Here is a 25,494-nt window from a genome sequence, read left to right as displayed (position 1 = left end):
AAAGGGGGCTCCACGTCTGCAGTGTAACACCCTGAACAGCCGACGTGTCAGAAATATGTTAGATAGAGCTGTGGTACTTTGGACGTGTTGCTTCTGTCAAAGTTCCAACAAATCAAACTATCCAACACTTCTGCACCCCTTCTTCATGGCAAGCAAATCAAACTATCCAACACTTCTGCACCCCTTCTTCATGGCAAACAAATCAAACTATCCAACACTTCTGCACCCCTTCTTCATGGCAAGCAAATCAAACTATCCAACACTTCTGCGCCCCTTCTTCATGGCAAGCAAATCAAACTATCCAACACTTCTGCACCCCTTCTTCATGGCAAGCAAATCAAACTATCCAACACTTCAGCACCCCTTCTTCATGGCAAGCAAATCAAACTATCTAACACTTCTCCACCCCTTCTTCATGGCAAGCAAATCAAACTATCCAACACTTCTGCACCCCTTCTTCATGGCAAGCAAATCAAACTATCCAACACTTCTGCACCCCTTCTTCATGGCAAGCAAATCAAACTATCCAACACTTCTGCACCCCTTCTTCATGGCAAGCAAATCAAACTATCTAACACTTCTGCACCCCTTCTTCATGGCAAGCAAATCAAACTATCCAACACTTCTGCACCCCTTCTTCATGGCAAGCAAATCAAACTATCCAACACTTCTGCACCCCTTCTTCATGGCAAGCAAATCAAACTATCCAACACTTCTGCACCCCTTCTTCATGGCAAGCAAATCAAACTATCCAACACTTCTGCACCCCTTCTTCATGGCAAGCAAATCAAACTATCCAACACTTCTGCGCCCCTTCTTCGTGGCAAGCAAATCAAAGTGCCTTGCAGGTATAATGTGAGAGAGTCTTTAGCTCCTTATCCCCAGACAGACAGCAGGCTCCACTAGGTCAGCCTCAACACCTGGACTACCCCAGCCACAGGACACTTCAAAGGGCTGAGGGTCTAGGGAGAGGGGGGTGAAGGGGGAAGGAGAAGGGGAGGTGAGGGGGCAAACAGGCAGTGCTCCTGTTTACCACTAGAAGCACCGAAAGCGTCATGTTGACACAAAACTAATTTAAATGTTTAAATTACTTGGCCATTGACTTTTCCTAAATAAGTATATTTAACACAGCACAGCTGATGGCCCATCTAAACTACACCTAAACTATATTGAAATACATTTTACACATAATAATAGAGTTAGCCTAAACACAAGATTAAATTGACAATAGTCTGATGGGTGACAATATTAACAATCGTCAAACTGTATATGAAGAGATGGGCGCAGCTTGGAATTGATACAGAGGCAGGGAAACGGAGCAACAAAGTGACTTTTTAAAATCCTCCTACAGCAGGGGTAGGCAACTAGAATCAGCCGCTGGGCGATTTTGTCAGAGCGGATGGTCGGGGAGGCAGAACATTAGTACAATGATTTGTGCACCGCAAATGACCACAACTAAGCCCAAAAAGAGATTGTATTTGAAATGAACAATCATTCCATACCTTGATTACACTGAGACACCATCACGTCTCTTCTTTTATTCCTGGAAATACTTGGGAATAGATTTCCTAAATGAAACTCATTTTTAGCTGAATTCCTGGTGATTTTACGGTCTCGTTGCCGACCCGTGCTACAGAGTCATATGCAGGTAAGACGTTTTGATTTCTGTATAATATCTGAAAGAGACGATTCTGAGGTTTCCAAAACACTCATTTTTGCCAAATAGCTCAAAATTAAAGAGATGAGCTCTATTTCAAAATATCACTTTTACCAAGAATAACCGCTTCCATGCACTCCACACATGAACACGTGGCAGCATAGAGCCCAGGCTACTAAGCAAAGACTAGTAACATAATAAAACAGATAATATGCTATTCTGTTCTTTTGAAATACATTTTATTATTTCAATGTTTCTTAAGACCTGCCAAAATGAAATCATAATAGAAATTATAATGGGTGTGGTTAGTGTTTTTTTATTTTTTTTATTACAAATAGCCTACAGTAACATATACTAATGAAAATGCTATTATGTTCTTTAAAAAATATAAAAATGTGTATTCTAATGTTACCTTCATAAACACAACCAAAGGAACATTTTTCGGGATGCATATATTAAATGGATTTAGACTGTTTGAATGTTGACATCAAAAAGACGCGCCATTGGCTCAGAGCGGGACCGCTTGAGGGCTGGCATTTCTACTGTTCAGAGGACCGTAAAACCTCTTTTACTACAGTAGCTGAGCTACTTAATGATGGTCAGAATGCAAATAAATCCCTAGAAACGGTGAAAACAGTCATAGGCTGGTTTCGAAGGCAGTTAGATGGTACCGTATTATTATCAACTGCTGTACTGTTACTGTATAAACACTTTACAGTACAGAGATAAGAGAACACTGATTATCCAGTGTATCAGGGTTACATTGGGGTTTAGTAGATGACAGAACAACAATGGCTTGGGTTCCCATAATTCTTTCTCACAGAGATCCATGCAATCATGTATGGTTGTCCGGGGCTACAACAACAATGTGTATTGTTGGGGTTACTGGTGGACCGGTTAGGGAACTACTGGTCTAGGAGATGGTTTGAGATAGGGTTGTCACGGTAGCAGTATCGCGATAAGTCTTGTGGCAAGGAAACAAAATGTGAAGCGGATTTCATTTCTAAAGGAAAACAATCCTAATCTTGGAAACAAAGAGCATTATGTTATCACCCAGAGTCAAATGTGTTTATTTTACAAGCTATACACAATATTGTAAGGAAGGTTCCTAAAGGAGCAAATAGTAGTCTGCTTTATGTGTTCGCCATGGAAAAATTGAGTATGGTATTATTGTGATACTGGTATCATGACAACCATACAGGGCAGTAGTGAACAGTATGTTACATGGTCTCTGGCGTGCACGGGGAACAGACAGTTGACAACAGGAGAGTTACCTGGTCTCTGGCGGGCACGGGGAACAGACAGGTGACAACAGGAGAGTTACCTGGTCTCTGGCGGGCACGGGGAACAGACAGGTGACAACAGGAGAGTTACCTGGTCTCTGGCGGGCACGGGGAACAGACAGGTGACAACAGGAGAGTTACCTGGTCTCTGGCGGGCACGGGGAACAGACAGGTGACAACAGGAGAGTTACCTGGTCTCTGGCGGGCACGGGGAACAGACAGGTGACTATAGCAGGACAGGAGATCTGTTTCTGAGGCTGGCTCAGTGGACACATCTCCTTTAGACTGTAGATGAACACTTCCTGCTCCTAGAACACACACACACACAAGTAAATACACACACACACACACACACACACACACACACACACACACACACACACACACACACACACACACACACACACACACACACACACACACACACACACACACACACACACACACGTGTATGTACAGTTGAAGTCGGAAGTTTACATACACTTAGGTTGTTGTCATTAAAACTCGTTTTTCAATCACTCCACACATTTCTTGTTAACAAACTATAGTTTTGGCAAGTCAGTTGGGACATCTACTTTGTGCATGACACAAGTAATTTTTCCAACAATTGTTTACAGACAGATTATTTCACTTATAATTCACTGTATCACAATTCCAGTGGGTCAGAAGTTTACATGCACTAAGTTGACTGTGCCTTTAAACAGCTTGGAAAATTCCAGAAAATGATGTCATGGCTTTAGAAGCTTCTGAGAGGCCAATTGACATAATTTGAGTCAATTGGAGGTGTACCTGTGGATGTATTTCAAGGCCTACCTTCAAACTCAGTGCTTCTTTGCTTGACATCATGGGAAAATCTAAAGAAATCAGCCAAGACCTCAGAAAAAAGATTGTAGACCTCCACAAGTCTGGATCACCCTTAAGAGCAATTTCCAAACGCCTGAAGGTACCACGTTCATCTGTACAAACAATAGTACGCAAGTATAAACACCATGGGACCAAGCAGCCGTCATACCGCTCAGGAAGGAGACGCGTTGTCTCTTAGAGATGAATGTACTTTGGTGCGAAAAGTGCGAATCATTCCCAGAACAACAGCAAAGGACCTTGTGAAGATGCTGGAGGAAACGGTTACAAAAGTATCTATATCCACAGTAAAACGAGTCCTATATCGATATAACCTGAAAGGCCGCTCAACAAGGAAGAAGTCACTGCTCCAAAACCGCCATAAAAAAGCCAGACTACGGTTTGCAACTGCACATGGGGACAAATATCGTACTTTTTGGAGAAATGTCCTCTGGTCTGATGAAACGAAAATAGAACTGTTTGGCCATAATGACCATCGTTATGTTTGGAGGAAAAAGGGGGAGGCTTGCAAGCCGAAGAACACCATCTCAACCGTGAAGCACAGGGGTGGCAGTATCATGTTGTGGGGGTGCTTTGCTGCAGGAGGGACTGGTGCACTTCACAAAATAGATGGCATCATGAGGGAGGAAAATTATGTGGATATATTGAAGCAACATTTCAAGACATCAGTCAGGAAGTTAATGCTTGGTCACAAATGGGTCTTCCAAATGGACAATGACCCCAAGAATACTTCCAAAGTTGTGGCAAAATGGCTTAAAGACAACAAAGTCAAGGTATTGGAGTGGCCATCACAAAGCCCTGACCTCAATTCTACAGAAAATTTGTGGGCAGAACTGAAAAAGTATTTGCGAGCAAGGAGGCCTACAAAACTGACTCAGTTACAACAGCTCTGTCAGGAGGAATGGGCCAAAATTCACCCAACTTATTGTGGGAAGCTTGTGGAAGGCTACCCGAAACGTTTGACCCAAGTTAAACAATTTAAAGGCAATGCTACCAAATACTAATTGAGTGTATGTAAATGTCTGACCCACTGGGAATGTGATGAAAGAAATAAAAGCTGAAATAAATCATTCTCTCTACTATTATTCTGACATTTCACATTCTTAAAATAAAGTGGTGATCCTAACTGACCTAAGACAGGGAAATTTTTACTAGGATTAAATGTCAGGAATTGTGAAAAACTGAGTTTAAATGTATTTGGCTGGTGTATGTAAACTTCCGACATACTGTACATACAGTACCAGTCAAAAGTTTGGACACCTAATCATTCCATTGTTTTTTACATTTTTACTATTTTCTACTTTGTAGAATAATAGTGATGACATCAAAAAGGTGTTAAACAAATCAAAATATATTTTATATTTGAGATTCTTCAAAGTAGCCACCCTTTGCCTTGATGACAGCTTTGCACACTCTTGGCATTCTCTCAACCAGCTTCATGAGGTAGTCACCTGAAATGCTTTTCAATTAACAGGTGTGCCTTGTTAAAAGTTAATTTGTGGAATTTATTTCCTTCTTAATGCGTTTGAGACAATCAGTTGTGCTCTGACAAGGGGGGGTATACAGAAGATATACTATTTGGTAAAATACCAAGTCCATATTAGGTCAAGAACAGCCCAAATAAGCAAAGAGAAATGACAGTCCATCATTACTTTAAGACATGAAGGTCAGTCAATCCGGAAAATTTAAAGTACAGTCGCAAAAACCCTCAAGCGCTATGATGAAACTGGCTCTCATGAGGGCTGCCACAGGAATGGAAGACACAGAGTTACCTCTGCTGCAAAGCATAAGGTCAGTGTTACCAGCCTCAGAAATTGGCAACTAACTGCACCTCAGATTGCACCTCACAGAGTTCAAGTAACAGACACATCTCAACATCAACTGTTCAGAGGAGACTGCGTGAATCAGGCCTTCATGATGGAATTGCTGCAAAGAAACCACGAATAAAGGACACCAATAAGAAGATCTGGTTTGTGCTTAGTGGGACTTTCATTTGTTTTTCAACAGGATAGTGACCCAAAACACACCTCCAGGCTGTGGAAGGGCTATTTGACCAAGAAGGAAAGTGATGAGTGCTGCATCAGATGACCTGGCCTCCACAATCACTCAACCTCAACCCAATTGAGATGGTTTGGGATGAGTTGGACCGCAGAGTGAAGGAAAAGCAGCCAACAAGTGCTCAGCATGTGGGAACTCCTTCAAGACTGTTGGAAAAGCATTACAGGTGAAGCTGGTTGAGAGAATGCCAAGAGTGCGCAAAGCTGTCATCAAGGCAAAGGGTGGCTACTTTGAAGATTCTAAAATCTAAAACATATTTTGAATTGTTTAACACTTTTTTGGTTACTACATGATTCCATATGTGTTATTTCATAGTTTTGACGTCTTCACTATTATTTTACAATGTAGAAAATAGTAAAAATAAAGAAAAACCCTTGAATGAGTAGGTGTGTCCAAACTTTTGATTGGTAAAGTACACGCACGATCACACACTTACAGAAACTAAATGTATACAGATATACATAATCTACTCAAGGTGGATAATGTTATACGCTTCCATTTCATGGAAGAGCAATACATAAAAAATATTGGCAATGATCATTTTGTATATAAACACCCATGTATTCTTTAACATGTACCCTAATTACATAAGTACCAGTGTATTCTTGGCAGTTCCCAATGACACTCCCCATACATGTTATCACTAGACTTTACACTGCTTCACCAGTTAACATGACAGCAACAAAACTCAGCCTGAGTGTACACACTACAACGCCAAAGCCACAGGTTAGACTAGAGATGAACATACTTATGGTATGGTGAGAGCAATTGTACTGACATGGTGTCAACAGGCTTATGCCTTTATGTCTGAGGTTTTATGTCATGCTGAGTTCCATTGCGACAGAGGGCTATGTAAACTGTAAACTTGCAATGTAAATCCAGTGTTAAGGATAGTTTGGACAACCCCACCCCCAGTGTTTATGTAAACTCACATTTAAGTAAACTGTCAGATGCAAAGAACATGTATGAATAAATATAAGTATTCTATTCTAATGCCCATAGGAAACCCAGTGTTAGTGACTGTTTGGCCAACTCCAACCCCAGTGTTAATGATTGTTTGGCAAACCCCAACCCCAGTGTTAATGATTGTTTGGCCAACTCCAACCCCAGTGTTAGTGATTGTTTGGCAAACCCCAACCCCAGTGTTAATGATTGTTTGGCCAACTCCAACCACAGTGTTAGTAATTGTTTGGCCAACTCCAACCCCAGTGTTAGTGATTGTTTGGCCAACTCCAACCCCAGTGTTAGTGATTGTTTGGCCAACTCCAACCCCAGTGTTAGTGATTGTTTGGCCAACTCCAACCCCAGTGTTAGTGATTGTTTGGCCAACCTCTGTGGCGGTCCATAAGGTGTTGTCCATCTTCATCTGACAGCTCAGCCTGGTTCCTGGACACGGCATCCTCTTCACCTCTACCTGACCCTTCTCTACGTTCACCACACTGTAGTTCCTAGAAGACAACACACATTCACTACCACACTGTAGTTCCTATAGGACAACACACATTCACTACCACACTGTAGTTCCTATAGGACAACACACATTCACTACCACACTGTAGTTCCTATAGGACAACACACATTCACTACCACACTGTAGTTCCTATAAGACAACACACATTCACTACCACACTGTAGTTCCTATAAGACAACACACATTCACTACCACACTGTAGTTCCTATAAGACAACACACATTCACTACCACACTGTAGTTCCTATAAGACAACACACATTCACTACCACACTGTAGTTCCTATAAGACAACACACATTCACTACCACACTGTAGTTCCTATAAGACAACACACATTCACTACCACACTGTAGTTCCTATAAGACAACACACATTCACTACCACACTGTAGTTCCTATAGGACAACACACATTCACTACCACACTGTAGTTCCTATAAGACAACACACATTCACTACCACACTGCAGTTCCTATAAGACAACACACATTCACTACCACACTGTAGTTCCTATAAGACAACACACATTCACTACCACATTGTAGTTCCTATAAGACAACACACATTCACTACCACACTGTAGTTCCTATAGGACAACACACATTCACTACCACACTGTAGTTCCTATAGGACAACACACATTCACTACCACACTGTAGTTCCTATAGGACAACACACATTCACTACCTCACTGTAGTTCCTATAGGACAACACACATTCACTACCACACTGTAGTTCCTATAGGACAACACACATTCACTACCATCACTGTAGTTCCTATAGGACAACACACATTCACTACCACATTGTAGTTCCTATAAGACAACACACATTCACTACCACACTGTAGTTCCTATAAGACAACACACATTCACTACCACACTGTAGTTCCTATAAGACAACACACATTCACTACCACACTGTAGTTCCTATAAGACAACACACATTCACTACCACACTGTAGTTCCTATAAGACAACACACATTCACTACCACACTGTAGTTCCTATAGGACAACACACATTCACTACCACACTGTAGTTCCTATAAGACAACACACATTCACTACCACACTGTACTTCCTATAGGACAACACACATTCACTACCACACTGTAGTTCCTATAAGACAACACACATTCACTACCACACTGTAGTTCCTATAAGACAACACACATTCACTACCACACTGTAGTTCCTATAGGACAACACACATTCACTACCACACTGTAGTTCCTATAAGACAACACACATTCACTACCACACTGTAGTTCCTATAGGACAACACACATTCACTACCACACTGTAGTTCCTATAAGGACAACACACATTCACTACCACACTGTAGTTCCTATAAGACAACACACATTCACTACCACACTGTAGTTCCTATAGGACAACACACATTCACTACCACACTGTAGTTCCTATAGGACAACACACATTCACTACCACACTGTAGTTCCTATAGGACAACACACATTCACTACCACACTGTAGTTCCTATAGGACAACACACATTCACTACCACACTGTAGTTCCTATAGGACAACACACATTCACTACCACACTGTAGTTCCTATAGGACAACACACATTCACTACCTCACTGTAGTTCCTATAGGACAACACACATTCACTACCACACTGTAGTTCCTATAGGACAACACACATTCACTACCACACTGTAGTTCCTATAAGACAACACACATTCACTACCTCACTGTAGTTCCTATAGGACAACACACATTCACTACCACACTGTAGTTCCTATAAGACAACACACATTCACTACCACACTGTAGTTCCTATAAGACAACACACATTCACTATCACACTGTAGTTCCTATAAGACAACACACATTCACTACCACACTGTAGTTCCTATAGGACAACACACATTCACTACCACACTGTAGTTCCTATAGGACAACACACATTCACTACCACACTGTAGTTCCTATAGGACAACACACATTCACTACCACACTGTAGTTCCTATAGGACAACACACATTCACTACCACACTGTAGTTCCTATAGGACAACACACATTCACTACCACACTGTAGTTCCTATAAGACAACACACATTCACTACCACACTGTAGTTCCTATAGGACAACACACATTCACTACCACACTGTAGTTCCTATAGGACAACACACATTCACTACCACACTGTAGTTCCTATAGGACAACACACATTCACTACCACACTGTAGTTCCTATAAGACAACACACATTCACTACCACACTGTAGTTCCTATAGGACAACACACATTCACTACCACACTGTAGTTCCTATAGGACAACACACATTCACTACCACACTGTAGTTCCTATAAGACAACACACATTCACTACCACACTGTAGTTCCAATAAGACAACACACATTCACTACCACACTGTAGTTCCTATAAGACAACACACATTCACTACCACACTGTAGTTCCTATAAGACAACACACATTCACTACCACACTGTAGTTCCTATAGGACAACACACATTCACTACCACACTGTAGTTCCTATAAGACAACACACATTCACTACCACACTGTAGTTCCTATAGGACAACACACATTCACTACCACACTGTAGTTCCTATAAGACAACACACATTCACTACCACACTGTAGTTCCTATAGGACAACACACATTCACTACCACACTGTAGTTCATATAAGACAACACACATTCACTACCACACTGTAGTTCCTATAAGACAACACACATTCACTACCACACTGTAGTTCCTATAGGACAACACACATTCACTACCACACTGTAGTTCCTATAAGACAACACACATTCACTACCACACTGTAGTTCCTATAGGACAACACACATTCACTACCACACTGTAGTTCCTATAAGACAACACACATTCACTACCACACTGTAGTTCCTATAAGACAACACACATTCACTACCACACTGTAGTTCCTATAAGACAACACACATTCACTACCACACTGTAGTTCCTATAAGACAACACACATTCACTACCACACTGCAGTTCCTATAAGACAACACACATTCACTACCACACTGTAGTTCCTATAAGACAACACACATTCACTACCACACTGTAGTTCCTATAGGACAACACACATTCACTACCACACTGTAGTTCCTATAAGACAACACACATTCACTACCTCACTGTAGTTCCTATAGGACAACACACATTCACTACCACACTGTAGTTCCTATAGGACAACACACATTCACTACCTCACTGTAGTTCCTATAGGACAACACACATTCACTACCACACTGTAGTTCCTATAAGACAACACACATTCACTACCACACTGTAGTTCCTATAGGACAACACACATTCACTACCACACTGTAGTTCCTATAAGACAACACACATTCACTACCACACTGTAGTTCCTATAAGACAACACACATTCACTACCTCACTGTAGTTCCTATAGGACAACACACATTCACTACCACACTGTAGTTCCTATAAGACAACACACATTCACTACCACACTGTAGTTCCTATAGGACAACACACATTCACTACCACACTGTAGTTCCTATAAGACAACACACATTCACTACCACACTGTAGTTCCTATAGGACAACACACATTCACTACCACACTGTAGTTCCTATAGGACAACACACATTCACTACCACACTGTAGTTCCTATAGGACAACACACATTCACTACCACACTGTAGTTCCTATAGGACAACACACATTCACTACCACACTGTAGTTCCTATAAGGACAACACACATTCACTACCACACTGTAGTTCCTATAAGACAACACACATTCACTACCACACTGTAGTTCCTATAAGACACACATTCACTACCACACTGTAGTTCCTATAGGACAACACACATTCACTACCACACTGTAGTTCCTATAGGACAACACACATTCACTACCACACTGTAGTTCCTATAGGACAACACACATTCACTACCACACTGTAGTTCCTATAGGACAACACACATTCACTACCACACTGTAGTTCCTATAAGACAACACACATTCACTACCACACTGTAGTTCCTATAGGACAACACACATTCACTACCTCACTGTAGTTCCTATAGGACAACACACATTCACTACCACACTGTAGTTCCTATAGGACAACACACATTCACTACCACATTGTAGTTCCTATAAGACAACACACATTCACTACCACACTGTAGTTCCTATAAGACAACACACATTCACTACCACACTGTAGTTCCTATAAGACAACACACATTCACTATCACACTGTAGTTCCTATAAGACAACACACATTCACTACCACACTGTAGTTCCTATAAGACAACACACATTCACTACCACACTGTAGTTCCTATAAGACAACACACATTCACTACCACACTGTAGTTCCTATAGGACAACACACATTCACTACCACACTGCAGTTCCTATAGGACAACACACATTCACTACCTCACTGTAGTTCCTATAAGACAACACACATTCACTACCACACTGTAGTTCCTATAAGACAACACACATTCACTACCACACTGTAGTTCCTATAAGACAACACACATTCACTACCACACTGTAGTTCCTATAAGACAACACACATTCACTACCACACTGTAGTTCCTATAAGACAACACACATTCACTACCACACTGTAGTTCCTATAAGACAACACACATTCACTACCACACTGTAGTTCCTATAAGACAACACACATTCACTACCACACTGTAGTTCCTATAGGACAACACACATTCACTACCACACTGTAGTTCCTATAAGACAACACACATTCACTACCTCACTGTAGTTCCTATAGGACAACACACATTCACTACCACACTGTAGTTCCTATAAGACAACACACATTCACTACCACACTGTAGTTCCTATAGGACAACACACATTCACTACCACACTGTAGTTCCTATAGGACAACACACATTCACTACCACACTGTAGTTCCTATAGGACAACACACATTCACTACCACACTGTAGTTCCTATAGGACAACACACATTCACTACCACACTGTAGTTCCTATAGGACAACACACATTCACTACCACACTGTAGTTCCTATAAGGACAACACACATTCACTACCACACTGTAGTTCCTATAAGACAACACACATTCACTACCACACTGTAGTTCCTATAAGACAACACACATTCACTACCACACTGTAGTTCCTATAAGACAACACACATTCACTACCACACTGTAGTTCCTATAGGACAACACACATTCACTACCACACTGTAGTTCCTATAGGACAACACACATTCACTACCACACTGTAGTTCCTATAGGACAACACACATTCACTACCACACTGTAGTTCCTATAGGACAACACACATTCACTACCACACTGTAGTTCCTATAGGACAACACACATTCACTACCACACTGTAGTTCCTATAAGACAACACACATTCACTACCACACTGTAGTTCCTATAAGACAACACACATTCACTACCACACTGTAGTTCCTATAAGACAACACACATTCACTACCACACTGTAGTTCCAATAAGACAACACACATTCACTACCACACTGTAGTTCCTATAAGACAACACACATTCACTACCACACTGTAGTTCCTATAAGACAACACACATTCACTACCACACTGTAGTTCCTATAGGACAACACACATTCACTACCACACTGTAGTTCCTATAAGACAACACACATTCACTACCACACTGTAGTTCCTATAGACAACACACATTCACTACCACACTGTAGTTCCTATAAGGACAACACACATTCACTACCACACTGTAGTTCCTATAAGACAACACACATTCACTACCACACTGTAGTTCCTATAGGACAACACACATTCACTACCACACTGTAGTTCCTATAAGACAACACACATTCACTACCACACTGTAGTTCCTATAGGACAACACACATTCACTACCACACTGTAGTTCCTATAAGACAACACACATTCACTACCACACTGTAGTTCCTATAGGACAACACACATTCACTACCACACTGTAGTTCCTATAAGACAACACACATTCACTACCACACTGTAGTTCCTATAAGACAACACACATTCACTACCACACTGTAGTTCCTATAAGACAACACACATTCACTACCACACTGTAGTTCCTATAAGACAACACACATTCACTACCACACTGTAGTTCCTATAAGACAACACACATTCACTACCACACTGTAGTTCCTATAAGACAACACACATTCACTACCACACTGTAGTTCCTATAAGACAACACACATTCACTACCACACTGTAGTTCCTATAAGACAACACACATTCACTACCACACTGCAGTTCCTATAAGACAACACACATTCACTACCACACTGTAGTTCCTATAAGACAACACACATTCACTACCACACTGTAGTTCCTATAGGACAACACACATTCACTACCACACTGTAGTTCCTATAAGACAACACACATTCACTACCTCACTGTAGTTCCTATAGGACAACACACATTCACTACCACACTGTAGTTCCTATAGGACAACACACATTCACTACCTCACTGTAGTTCCTATAGGACAACACACATTCACTACCACACTGTAGTTCCTATAAGACAACACACATTCACTACCACACTGTAGTTCCTATAAGACAACACACATTCACTACCACACTGTAGTTCCTATAGGACAACACACATTCACTACCACACTGTAGTTCCTATAGGACAACACACATTCACTACCACACTGTAGTTCCTATAGGACAACACACATTCACTACCACACTGTAGTTCCTATAAGACAACACACATTCACTACCACACTGTAGTTCCTATAAGGACAACACACATTCACTACCACACTGTAGTTCCTATAGGACAACACACATTCACTACCACACTGTAGTTCCTATAGGACAACACACATTCACTACCACACTGTAGTTCCTATAGGACAACACACATTCACTACCACACTGTAGTTCCTATAGGACAACACACATTCACTACCACACTGTAGTTCCTATAGGACAACACACATTCACTACCACACTGTAGTTCCTATAGGACAACACACATTCACTACCACACTGTAGTTCCTATAGGACAACACACATTCACTACCACACTGTAGTTCCTATAAGACAACACACATTCACTACCACACTGTAGTTCCTATAAGACAACACACATTCACTACCACACTGTAGTTCCTATAGGACAACACACATTCACTACCACACTGTAGTTCCTATAGGACAACACACATTCACTACCACACTGTAGTTCCTATAGGACAACACACATTCACTACCACACTGTAGTTCCTATAGGACAACACACATTCACTACCACACTGTAGTTCCTATAGGACAACACACATTCACTACCACACTGTAGTTCCTATAAGGACAACACACATTCACTACCACACTGTAGTTCCTATAGGACAACACACATTCACTACCACACTGTAGTTCCTATAGGACAACACACATTCACTACCACACTGTAGTTCCTATAGGACAACACACATTCACTACCACACTGTAGTTCCTATAAGGACAACACACATTCACTACCACACTGTAGTTCCTATAGGACAACACACATTCACTACCACACTGTAGTTCCTATAGGACAACACACATTCACTACCACACTGTAGTTCCTATAAGACAACACACATTCACTACCACACTGTAGTTCCTAATAAGGACAACACACATTCACTACCACACTGTAGTTCCTATAGGACAACACACATTCACTACCACACTGTAGTTCCTATAAGACAACACACATTCACTACCACACTGTAGTTCCTATAGGACAACACACATTCACTACCACACTGTAGTTCCTATAAGACAACACACATTCACTACCACACTGTAGTTCCTATAGGACAACACACATTCACTACCACACTGTAGTTCCTATAAGACAACACACATTCACTACCACACTGTAGTTCCTATAAGACAACACACATTCACTACCACACTGTAGTTCCTATAAGACAACACACATTCACTACCACACTGTAGTTCCTATAAGACAACACACATTCACTACCACACTGTAGTTCCTATAAGACAACACACATTCACTACCACACTGTAGTTCCTATAAGACAACACACATTCACTACCACACTGTAGTTCCTATAGACAACACACATTCACTACCACACTGTAGTTCCTATAAGACAACACACATTCACTACCACACTGTAGTTCCTATAAGACAACACACATTCACTACCACACTGTAGTTCCTATAAGGACAACACACATTCACTACCACACTGTAGTTCCTATAGGACAACACACATTCACTACCACACTGTAGTTCCTATAAGACAACACACATTCACTACCACACTGTAGTTCCTATAGGACAACACACATTCACTACCACACTGTAGTTCCTATAAGACAACACACATTCACTACCACACTGTAGTTCCTATAAGACAACACACATTCACTACCACACTGTAGTTCCTATAAGACAACACACATTCACTACCACACTGTAGTTCCTATAAGACAACACACATTCACTACCACACTGTAGTTCCTATAAGACAACACACATTCACTACCACACTGTAGTTCCTATAAGACAACACACATTCACTACCACACTGTAGTTCCTATAAGACAACACACATTCACTACCACACTGTAGTTCCTATAAGACAACACACATTCACTACCACACTGTAGTTCCTATAAGACAACACACATTCACTACCACACTGTAGTTCCTATAAGACAACACACATTCACTACCACACTGTAGTTCCTATAAGACAACACACATTCACTACCACACTGTAGTTCCTATAGGACAACACACATTCACTACCACACTGTAGTTCCTATAGGACAACACACATTCACTACCACACTGTAGTTCCTATAGGACAACACACATTCACTACCACACTGTAGTTCCTATAAGACAACACATATTCACTACCACACTGTAGTTCCTATAGGACAACACACATTCACTACCACACTGTAGTTCCTATAAGACAACACACATTCACTACCACACTGTAGTTCCTATAGGACAACACACATTCACTACCACACTGTAGTTCCTATAAGACAACACACATTCACTACCACACTGTAGTTCCAATAAGACAACACACATTCACTACCACACTGTAGTTCCTATAAGACAACACACATTCACTACCACACTGTAGTTCCTATAAGACAACACACATTCACTATCGCAGAGTTTCTAGAACACACACACACACACACACACACACACACACACACACACACACACACACACACACACACACACACACACACACACACACACACACACACACACACACACACACAGTAGTCCAACAAGTCATACCGAGACAATACACACCATTTAACCGTGTTACCCTGACACAGAGTTAGGACAGTAATCAATCTTTCTCCTTCTTCCCCTGGCGGAGTAGTAGTACCTGCTGACAATTATCATGTCATTCTCATGGTCGGTTCCCATGCTGGAAGCCCTGGCGCAATACCTCTATGAGGGGGTATTAGAATTACAAAGGATCTCTATGGGGTTAACAGCAGGACAGCTGCAGGCAATAGCAGTCATTAGCAGCACCTGTATGGAGCGATGAAAGCTGCCTTTATCTTAGTGAGATTATCTCCCAGTCCCTAAACACACACAGTCACACACAGGGGGAGAGCAACACTAAAGCAATTACTTTCCACCTGGGAGCTTTATTACAGGACAGGAGTGTGTGTGTGTTACTCTCAGAGAGGTATGTGCAGAGTATGTATGTGTGTGTGTGTTCTGCCTCCACTGCTCTTTATGAGACAGTCCAAACATAAGCAGCTTAAATACACCCTCAGATCATCAGGAAGTCTACACTGAGACAGTTTGGGCCAGGAAAACCTCTGAAATCAACACAAAGAGAAACCAACCTGTCGTCCTTGTCCCCGTCCCAGAAGACAGCGCTGTGTCCCTGCAAGTGGGACAGGAAGAGCTGGGAGTGTGTGTCACAGGCCAACAGGTACCTCAGACATGGGAAGCTGGGCTCCTGCATCTGCCTCACACACTGCATGGCCAGGGGCCTCTGGATCAAGAGAGAGACACACAGTCACTATGTCATACTGTAAGCCAGGGTTCCCCAATTGGTGATTTTATCTGAGCAAAAAGAATGTTGGACATAAAAGACTGTAAAAGCACCAGCAAATCAGCCCCAAGTGATTTACATTTTGAAAATGTAAATCAGTATTCCCATGCATAATAGAGAGATATACTATACTATATATAAAAATGTATGTGGACACCCCTTCAAATTAGAGGATTCGGCTATTTCAGTCACACCCATTACTGACAGGTGTATAAAATCGAGCACACAGCCATGCAATCTCCATAGACAAACATTGGCAGTAGAACGGCCTTACTGAAGAGCTCAGTGACTTTCAATGTGGCACCGTCTTACGATACCACCTTTCCAACAAGTCAGTTCGTCAAATTTCTGCCTTGCTAGAGCTGCCCCGGTCATCTGTAAGTGCTGTTATTGTGAAATGGAAACGTCTAGGAGCAACAACGGCTCAGCCGTGAAGTGGTAGGCCACACAAGCTCACAGAACGAGACCGCCGAGTGCTGAAGCGTGTAGCACGTAAAAATAGTCTGTCCTCAGTTGCAACACTCACTACCGAGTTCCAAACTGCCTCTGGAAGCAACGTCAGCACAATAGCTGTTCGTTGGGAGCTTCATGAAATGGGTTTCCAAGGCCGAGCAGCCGCACACAAGTCTAAGATCACCATGCCAAGCGTTGGCTGGAGTGGTGTAAAGCTCATCGCCATTGGACTCTGAAGCAGTGGATACGCGTTCTTCGGAGTGATGAATCACGCGTCACCATCTGGCAGTCCGACGGACGAAACTGGGTTTGGCTGATGCTATCTGCCAAACCCAGGGAGAACTGGAGAACGCTATCTGCCCGAATGCATAGTGCCAACTGTAAAGTTTGGTGGAGGAGGAATAATGGTCTGGGGCTGTTTTTCCATGGTTCAGGCTAGGCCCCTTAGTTCCAGTGAAAGGAAATCTTAACGCTACAGCATACAACAACATTCTAGATGATTCTGTGTTTACAACTTTGTGGCAACAGTATGACAATGCCCCTGTGCACAAAGCAAGGTCCATACAGAAATGGTTTTTCGAGATCGGTGTGGAAGAACTTGACTGGCCTGCACAGAGCCCTGACCACAACCCCATCAAACACCTTTGGATGAATTGGAACGCCGACTTCAAGCCAGGCCTAATCCCCCAACATCAGTGCCTGACCTCACTAATGCTCTTAGGTTCTAACATCTATTGGAAAGCCTTCCCAGAAGAGTGGAGGCTGTTATAGCAGCAAAGGGGGGACCAACTCCATATTAATGCCCATGATTCTGGAATGAGATTTTCAACGAGCAGGTGTCCACATACTTTTGGTCATGTATTGTATATGTGATTGTATACAAATGTAAGAAAAGGTTTGAAATTATTACGTTTTAGTCAAATATTATATCTGTTTGGGCTTCTTGTGGTCAATTTGAAGTCTACAAATTATTTGTAGTTATGTTTCCGGCCCCCTGACTATCCACTTAAGAAACAAATCGGCCCACAGTTGAATCTAGTTGATGACCCCTGCTGTAAGCCACACAGCCTTATAATATCAGTTGTTAATACACATCTAGATGTATGAAAGATAGCATGATAGCATTATAGTGGTGCGGATTAGTCATCACACTTTCCTATTTAAAAAGAGCATATCCAAGCCAGCACAGCTTGGCTCACTAGTGTGAAAAGTGTATTGGCGTCCCAGCCCACAGCCCCTCACCTTCTCAGACTTAGTGTCCCAGCCCACAGCCCCTCACCTTCTCAGACTTAGTGTCCCAGCCCACAGCCCCTCACCTTCTCAGACTTAGTGTCCCAGCTCACAGCCCCTCACCTTCTCAGACTTAGTGTCCCAGCCCACAGCCCCTCACCTTCTCAGACTTAGTGTCCCAGCCCACAGCCCCTCACCTTCTCAGACTTAGTGTCCCAGCCCACAGCCCCTCACCTTCTCAGGCTTAGTGTCCCAGCCCACAGCCCCTCACCTTCTCAGACTTAGTGTCCCAGCCCACAGCCCCTCACCTTCTCAGACTTAGTGTCCCAGCCCACAGCCCCTCACCTTCTCAGGCTTAGTGTCCCAGCCCACAGCCCCTCACCTTCTCAGACTTAGTGTCCCAACCCACAGCCCCTCACCTTCTCAGACTTAGTGTCCCAGCCCACAGCCCCTCACCTTCTCAGACTTAGTGTCCCAGCCCACAGCCCCTCACCTTCTCAGACTTAGTGTCCCAGCCCACAGCCCCTCACCTTCTCAGGCTTAGTGTCCCAGCCCACAGCCCCTCACCTTCTCAGACTTAGTGTCCCAGCCCACAGCCCCTCACCTTCTCAGACTTAGTGTCCCAGCCCACAGCCCCTCACCTTCTCAGACTTAGTGTCCCAGCCCTCAGCCCCTCACCTTCTCAGACTTAGTGTCCCAGCCCTCAGCGCCTCACCTTCTCAGGCTTAGTGTCCCAGCCCACAGCCCCTCACCTTCTCAGACTTAGTGTCCCAGCCCACAGCCCCTCACCTTCTCAGACTTAGTGTCCCAGCCCTCAGCGCCTCACCTTCTCAGACTTAGTGTCCCAGCCCTCAGCGCCTCACCTTCTCAGGCTTAGTGTCCCAGCCCTCAGCCCCTCACCTTCTCAGGCTTAGTGTCCCAGCCCTCAGCGCCTCACCTTCTCAGACTTAGTGTCCCAGCCCACAGCCCCTCACCTTCTCAGGCTTAGTGTCCCAGCCCTCAGCGCCTCACCTTCTCAGACTTAGTGTCCCAGCCCTCAGCCCCTCACCTTCTCAGACTTAGTGTCCCAGCCCACAGCCCCTCACCTTCTCAGACTTAGTGTCCCAGCCCACAGCCCCTCACCTTCTCAGACTTAGTGTCCCAGCCCACAGCCCCTCACCTTCTCAGACTTAGTATCCCAGCCCACAGCCCCTCACCTTCTCAGACTTAGTGTCCCAGCCCACAGCCCCTCACCTTCTCAGACTTAGTGTCCCAGCCCACAGCCCCTCACCTTCTCAGGCTTAGTGTCCCAGCCCACAGCCCCTCACCTTCTCAGACTTAGTGTCCCAGCTCAGCCCCTCACCTTCTCAGACTTAGTGTCCCAGCCCACAGCGCCTCACCTTCTCAGACTTAGTGTCCCAGCCCTCAGCCCCTCACCTTCTCAGACTTAGTGTCCCAGCCCACAGCCCCTCACCTTCTCAGACTTAGTGTCCCAGCCCACAGCCCTTCACCTTCTCAGACTTAGTGTCCCAGCCCACAGCCCCTCACCTTCTCAGGCTTAGTGTCCCAGCCCACAGCCCCTCACCTTCTCAGACTTAGTGTCCCAACCCACAGCCCCTCACCTTCTCAGACTTAGTGTCCCAGCCCACAGCCCCTCACCTTCTCAGACTTAGTGTCCCAGCCCACAGCCCCTCACCTTCTCAGACTTAGTGTCCCAGCCCACAGCCCCTCACCTTCTCAGGCTTAGTGTCCCAGCCCACAGCCCCTCACCTTCTCAGACTTAGTGTCCCAGCCCACAGCCCCTCACCTTCTCAGACTTAGTGTCCCAGCCCACAGCCCCTCACCTTCTCAGACTTAGTGTCCCAGCCCTCAGCCCCTCACCTTCTCAGACTTAGTGTCCCAGCCCTCAGCGCCTCACCTTCTCAGGCTTAGTGTCCCAGCCCACAGCCCCTCACCTTCTCAGACTTAGTGTCCCAGCCCACAGCCCCTCACCTTCTCAGACTTAGTGTCCCAGCCCTCAGCGCCTCACCTTCTCAGACTTAGTGTCCCAGCCCTCAGCGCCTCACCTTCTCAGGCTTAGTGTCCCAGCCCTCAGCCCCTCACCTTCTCAGGCTTAGTGTCCCAGCCCTCAGCGCCTCACCTTCTCAGACTTAGTGTCCCAGCCCACAGCCCCTCACCTTCTCAGGCTTAGTGTCCCAGCCCTCAGCGCCTCACCTTCTCAGACTTAGTGTCCCAGCCCTCAGCCCCTCACCTTCTCAGACTTAGTGTCCCAGCCCACAGCCCCTCACCTTCTCAGACTTAGTGTCCCAGCCCACAGCCCCTCACCTTCTCAGACTTAGTGTCCCAGCCCACAGCCCCTCACCTTCTCAGACTTAGTGTCCCAGCCCACAGCCCCTCACCTTCTCAGACTTAGTGTCCCAGCCCACAGCCCCTCACCTTCTCAGGCTTAGTGTCCCAGCCCACAGCCCCTCACCTTCTCAGACTTAGTGTCCCAGCCCACAGCCCCTCACCTTCTCAGACTTAGTGTCCCAGCCCACAGCCCCTCACCTTCTCAGGCTTAGTGTCCCAGCCCACAGCCCCTCACCTTCTCAGACTTAGTGTCCCAGCCCACAGCCCCTCACCTTCTCAGACTTAGTGTCCCAGCCCACAGCCCCTCACCTTCTCAGACTTAGTGTCCCAGCCCACAGCCCCTCACCTTCTCAGACTTAGTGTCCCAGCCCACAGCCCCTCACCTTCTCAGACTTAGTGTCCCAGCCCACAGCCCCTCACCTTCTCAGACTTAGTGTCCCAGCCCACTGCCCCTCACCTTCTCAGGCTTAGTGTCCCAGCCCACAGCCCCTCACCTTCTCAGACTTAGTGTCCCAGCCCACAGCCCCTCACCTTCTCAGACTTAGTGTCCCAGCCCACAGCCCCTCACCTTCTCAGACTTAGTGTCCCAGCCCTCAGCCCCTCACCTTCTCAGACTTAGTGTCCCAGCCCTCAGCGCCTCACCTTCTCAGGCTTAGTGTCCCAGCCCACAGCCCCTCACCTTCTCAGACTTAGTGTCCCAGCCCACAGCCCCTCACCTTCTCAGACTTAGTGTCCCAGCCCTCAGCGCCTCACCTTCTCAGACTTAGTGTCCCAGCCCTCAGCGCCTCACCTTCTCAGGCTTAGTGTCCCAGCCCTCAGCCCCTCACCTTCTCAGACTTAGTGTCCCAGCCCTCAGCCCCTCACCTTCTCAGGCTTAGTGTCCCAGCCCTCAGCCCCTCACCTTCTCAGACTTAGTGTCCCAGCCCTCAGCCCCTCACCTTCTCAGACTTAGTGTCCCAGTCCACAGCCCCTCACCTTCTCAGGCTTAGTGTCCCAGCCCTCAGCGCCTCACCTTCTCAGACTTAGTGTCCCAGCCCACAGCGCCTCACCTTCTCAGACTTAGTGTCCCAGCCCACAGCCCCTCACCTTCTCAGGCTTAGTGTCCCAGCCCACAGCGCCTCACCTTCTCAGACTTAGTGTCCCAGCCCTCAGCCCCTCACCTTCTCAGGCTTAGTGTCCCAGCCCTCAGCCCCTCACCTTCTCAGACTTAGTGTCCCAGCCCACAGCCCCTCACCTTCTCAGACTTAGTGTCCCAGCCCACAGCCCCTCACCTTCTCAGGCTTATTGTCCCAGCCCACAGCCCCTCACCTTCTCAGACTTAGTGTCCCAGCCCACAGCCCCTCACCTTCTCAGACTTAGTGTCCCAGCCCACAGCCCCTCACCTTCTCAGACTTAGTGTCCCAGCCCACAGCCCCTCACCTTCTCAGGCTTAGTGTCCCAGCCCACAGCCCCTCACCTTCTCAGACTTAGTGTCCCAGCCCACAGCCCCTCACCTTCTCAGGCTTAGTGTCCCAGCCCTCAGCGCCTCACCTTCTCAGACTTAGTGTCCCAGCCCTCAGCCCCTCACCTTCTCAGACTTAGTGTCCCAGCCCACAGCCCCTCACCTTCTCAGGCTTAGTGTCCCAGCCCACAGCCCCTCACCTTCTCAGACTTAGTGTCCCAGCCCACAGCCCCTAACCTTCTCAGGCTTAGTGTCCCAGCCCACAGCCCCTCACCTTCTCAGACTTAGTGTCCCAGCCCACAGCCCCTCACCTTCTCAGACTTAGTGTCCCAGCCCACAGCCCCTCACCTTCTCAGGCTTAGTGTCCCAGCCCTCAGCGCCTCACCTTCTCAGACTTAGTGTCCCAGCCCTCAGCGCCTCACCTTCTCAGGCTTAGTGTCCCAGCCCTCAGCCCCTCACCTTCTCAGACTTAGTGTCCCAGCCCACAGCCCCTCACCTTCTCAGGCTTAGTGTCCCAGCCCACAGCCCCTCACCTTCTCAGACTTAGTGTCCCAGCCCACAGCCCCTCACCTTCTCAGACTTAGTGTCCCAGCCCACAGCCCCTCACCTTCTCAGGCTTAGTGTCCCAGCACTCGATCATCAAGCCATGCAGACAGTGGAACTGGACTTCCTCTGGGTTTCCCAGGGTGGGACGGATCCCTTTAGACAGCTTCTTAGCTATCTGGAGCTGGTGTTGGCCCAACGCAGGCCTACAACCTGACAGCAACTCATACACAACCATCCCATACGAGAACATATCCACCTGGGTGGGTGAGAGAGAGAGAGAGAGAGAGAGAATGGGAGATTGATTTAATATGTTATCTACACAGTGTACAAAACATTAAGAATACCTGCTCTTTCCATGACATAGACTGACCAGGTGAATCCAGGTGAAAGCTATGATCCCTTATTGATGTTTTGTACACTGTACACTTTAAATCAGTGTAGATGGGGAGGAGGAGACAGGTTAAAGAAGGATTTTTAAGCCTTGAGACAATTGAGACATGGATTGTGTATGTGTGCCATTCAGAGGGTGAATGGGCAAGACAAAACATCTAAGTGCATTTGAACAGGGTATGGTAGTAGGTGCCAGGCACACCAGTTTGTGTCAAGGACTGCAACGTTGCTGGGTTTTTCATGCTCAACAGTTTCCTTGTGTATCAAGAATGGTCCACTATCCAAAAAACATCCAGCCAACGTGACACACCTGTGGGAAGCATTGGAGTCAACAATGACCAGCATCCCTGTGGAACGCTTTCGACACCTTGTAGTCCATGCTCCGACGAATTGAGGCTGTTCTGAGCACAAAGGGGGGTGCAACTCAATATTAGGAAGGTGTTCTTAATGGTTTGTACAGTCAGTGTACATATATATCTATATTGATCTAATTGCTTTGGCAATGTACGTTTCCATGCCAATAAATCTTCTTCAATTGAATTGAAATTCACACACACACACACACACGCACACACACACACGTCATCCCATTGTAATAGTCAGACTCTAATGTTATCTATGAAGGCCATTCAGCTTGGTGATGGAACTCAAAACAGCATATTTTCAGTCCAGGAAATAGTCCAAGTTGAATTCCTTTCTATGAATGGCCATGAGCTTGAGAAGAACAGCCCACTGTGGCTTTCTTCCCAGGGTTTATTTAACGCAGCGCAGACAGATGGGGCCAAAATGCACCGGAGTGGTGAGTTTCCACGCTCTGTTAGCGTTACGGTAGCAGTCCTGGCTCCTCGCCACGATGACATCACTTGGCAACTATTCTGAGAATCCTCAACGTCCGTGGTTCTCGGAGTCAGAGGGGCTACAGTAAGGGCCGTGGTATATTCTCTATGCTACATTCTTATAAGGCCCCCTCCCTGTCTGTCATCAATCTCTATCATTGGTATGACCAATGGGGAAATGGGGAAATCCAATGTTGCCAAAGAAAATATGGGTTGTTGAATATTATACTATTATATTACACACGATTTATGTATACCCTGTTTATAGATTAGTTAAGTACACAGAATGTCTGGTATTCCATCTCTCTGTCTTTTTATTTTAGTCACTCTCTCTTTCTCCCTCCCTCCATATCTCAGTCTTTCCATTTTAGTCACTCTCTCTTTCCTCTCCATCTCTTCCTGCAGCATTACAATAACTACATCCTGAAACCTCATTTGAAGTTAAATCAAAGAGGAACCAAAAAGGATTAAAGTATGGCAGGAGGGACATGATTGGCTGAGAACAGCAGAACAGGGTCAGAGTATAGACGTGAGGGTTTAACAGCAGAACAGGGTCAGAGTATAGATGTGAGGGTTTAACAGCAGAACAGGGTCAGAGTATAGACGTGAGGGTTTAACAGCAGAACAGGGTCAGAGTATAGACGTGAGGGTTTAACAGCAGAACAGGGTCAGAGTATAGACGTGAGGGTTTAACAGCAGAACAGGGTCAGAGTATAGATGTGAGGGTTTAACAGCAGAACAGGGTCAGAGTATAGATGTGAGGGTTTAACAGCAGAACAGG

At 45.1% G+C, this 25,494-nt stretch overlaps 1 protein-coding gene across 1 annotated transcript in view; it reads right to left on the bottom strand.

Moving 5' to 3' along the window:
* The window catches only part of lrrk1 (leucine-rich repeat kinase 1), a 183,943-nt gene that overhangs the window by 23,891 nt on the left and 134,558 nt on the right, over positions 1 to 25,494 (bottom strand). The window contains exons 30-33 of the mRNA XM_038996044.1: positions 23,549 to 23,743; positions 17,278 to 17,429; positions 7,190 to 7,307; positions 3,132 to 3,248 (exon numbers count right to left, since the gene is read on the bottom strand). Coding sequence (XP_038851972.1) covers positions 3,132 to 3,248; positions 7,190 to 7,307; positions 17,278 to 17,429; positions 23,549 to 23,743 — 582 coding nt within the window. The remainder of the gene's footprint in view (positions 1 to 3,131; positions 3,249 to 7,189; positions 7,308 to 17,277; positions 17,430 to 23,548; positions 23,744 to 25,494) is intronic.

The sequence above is a fragment of the Salvelinus namaycush genome, chromosome 1 (genome assembly GCF_016432855.1).
Source record: "Salvelinus namaycush isolate Seneca chromosome 1, SaNama_1.0, whole genome shotgun sequence".
Classification (NCBI taxonomy): domain Eukaryota; kingdom Metazoa; phylum Chordata; class Actinopteri; order Salmoniformes; family Salmonidae; genus Salvelinus; species Salvelinus namaycush.
This window is presented reverse-complemented; position numbering and strand designations above follow the sequence as displayed.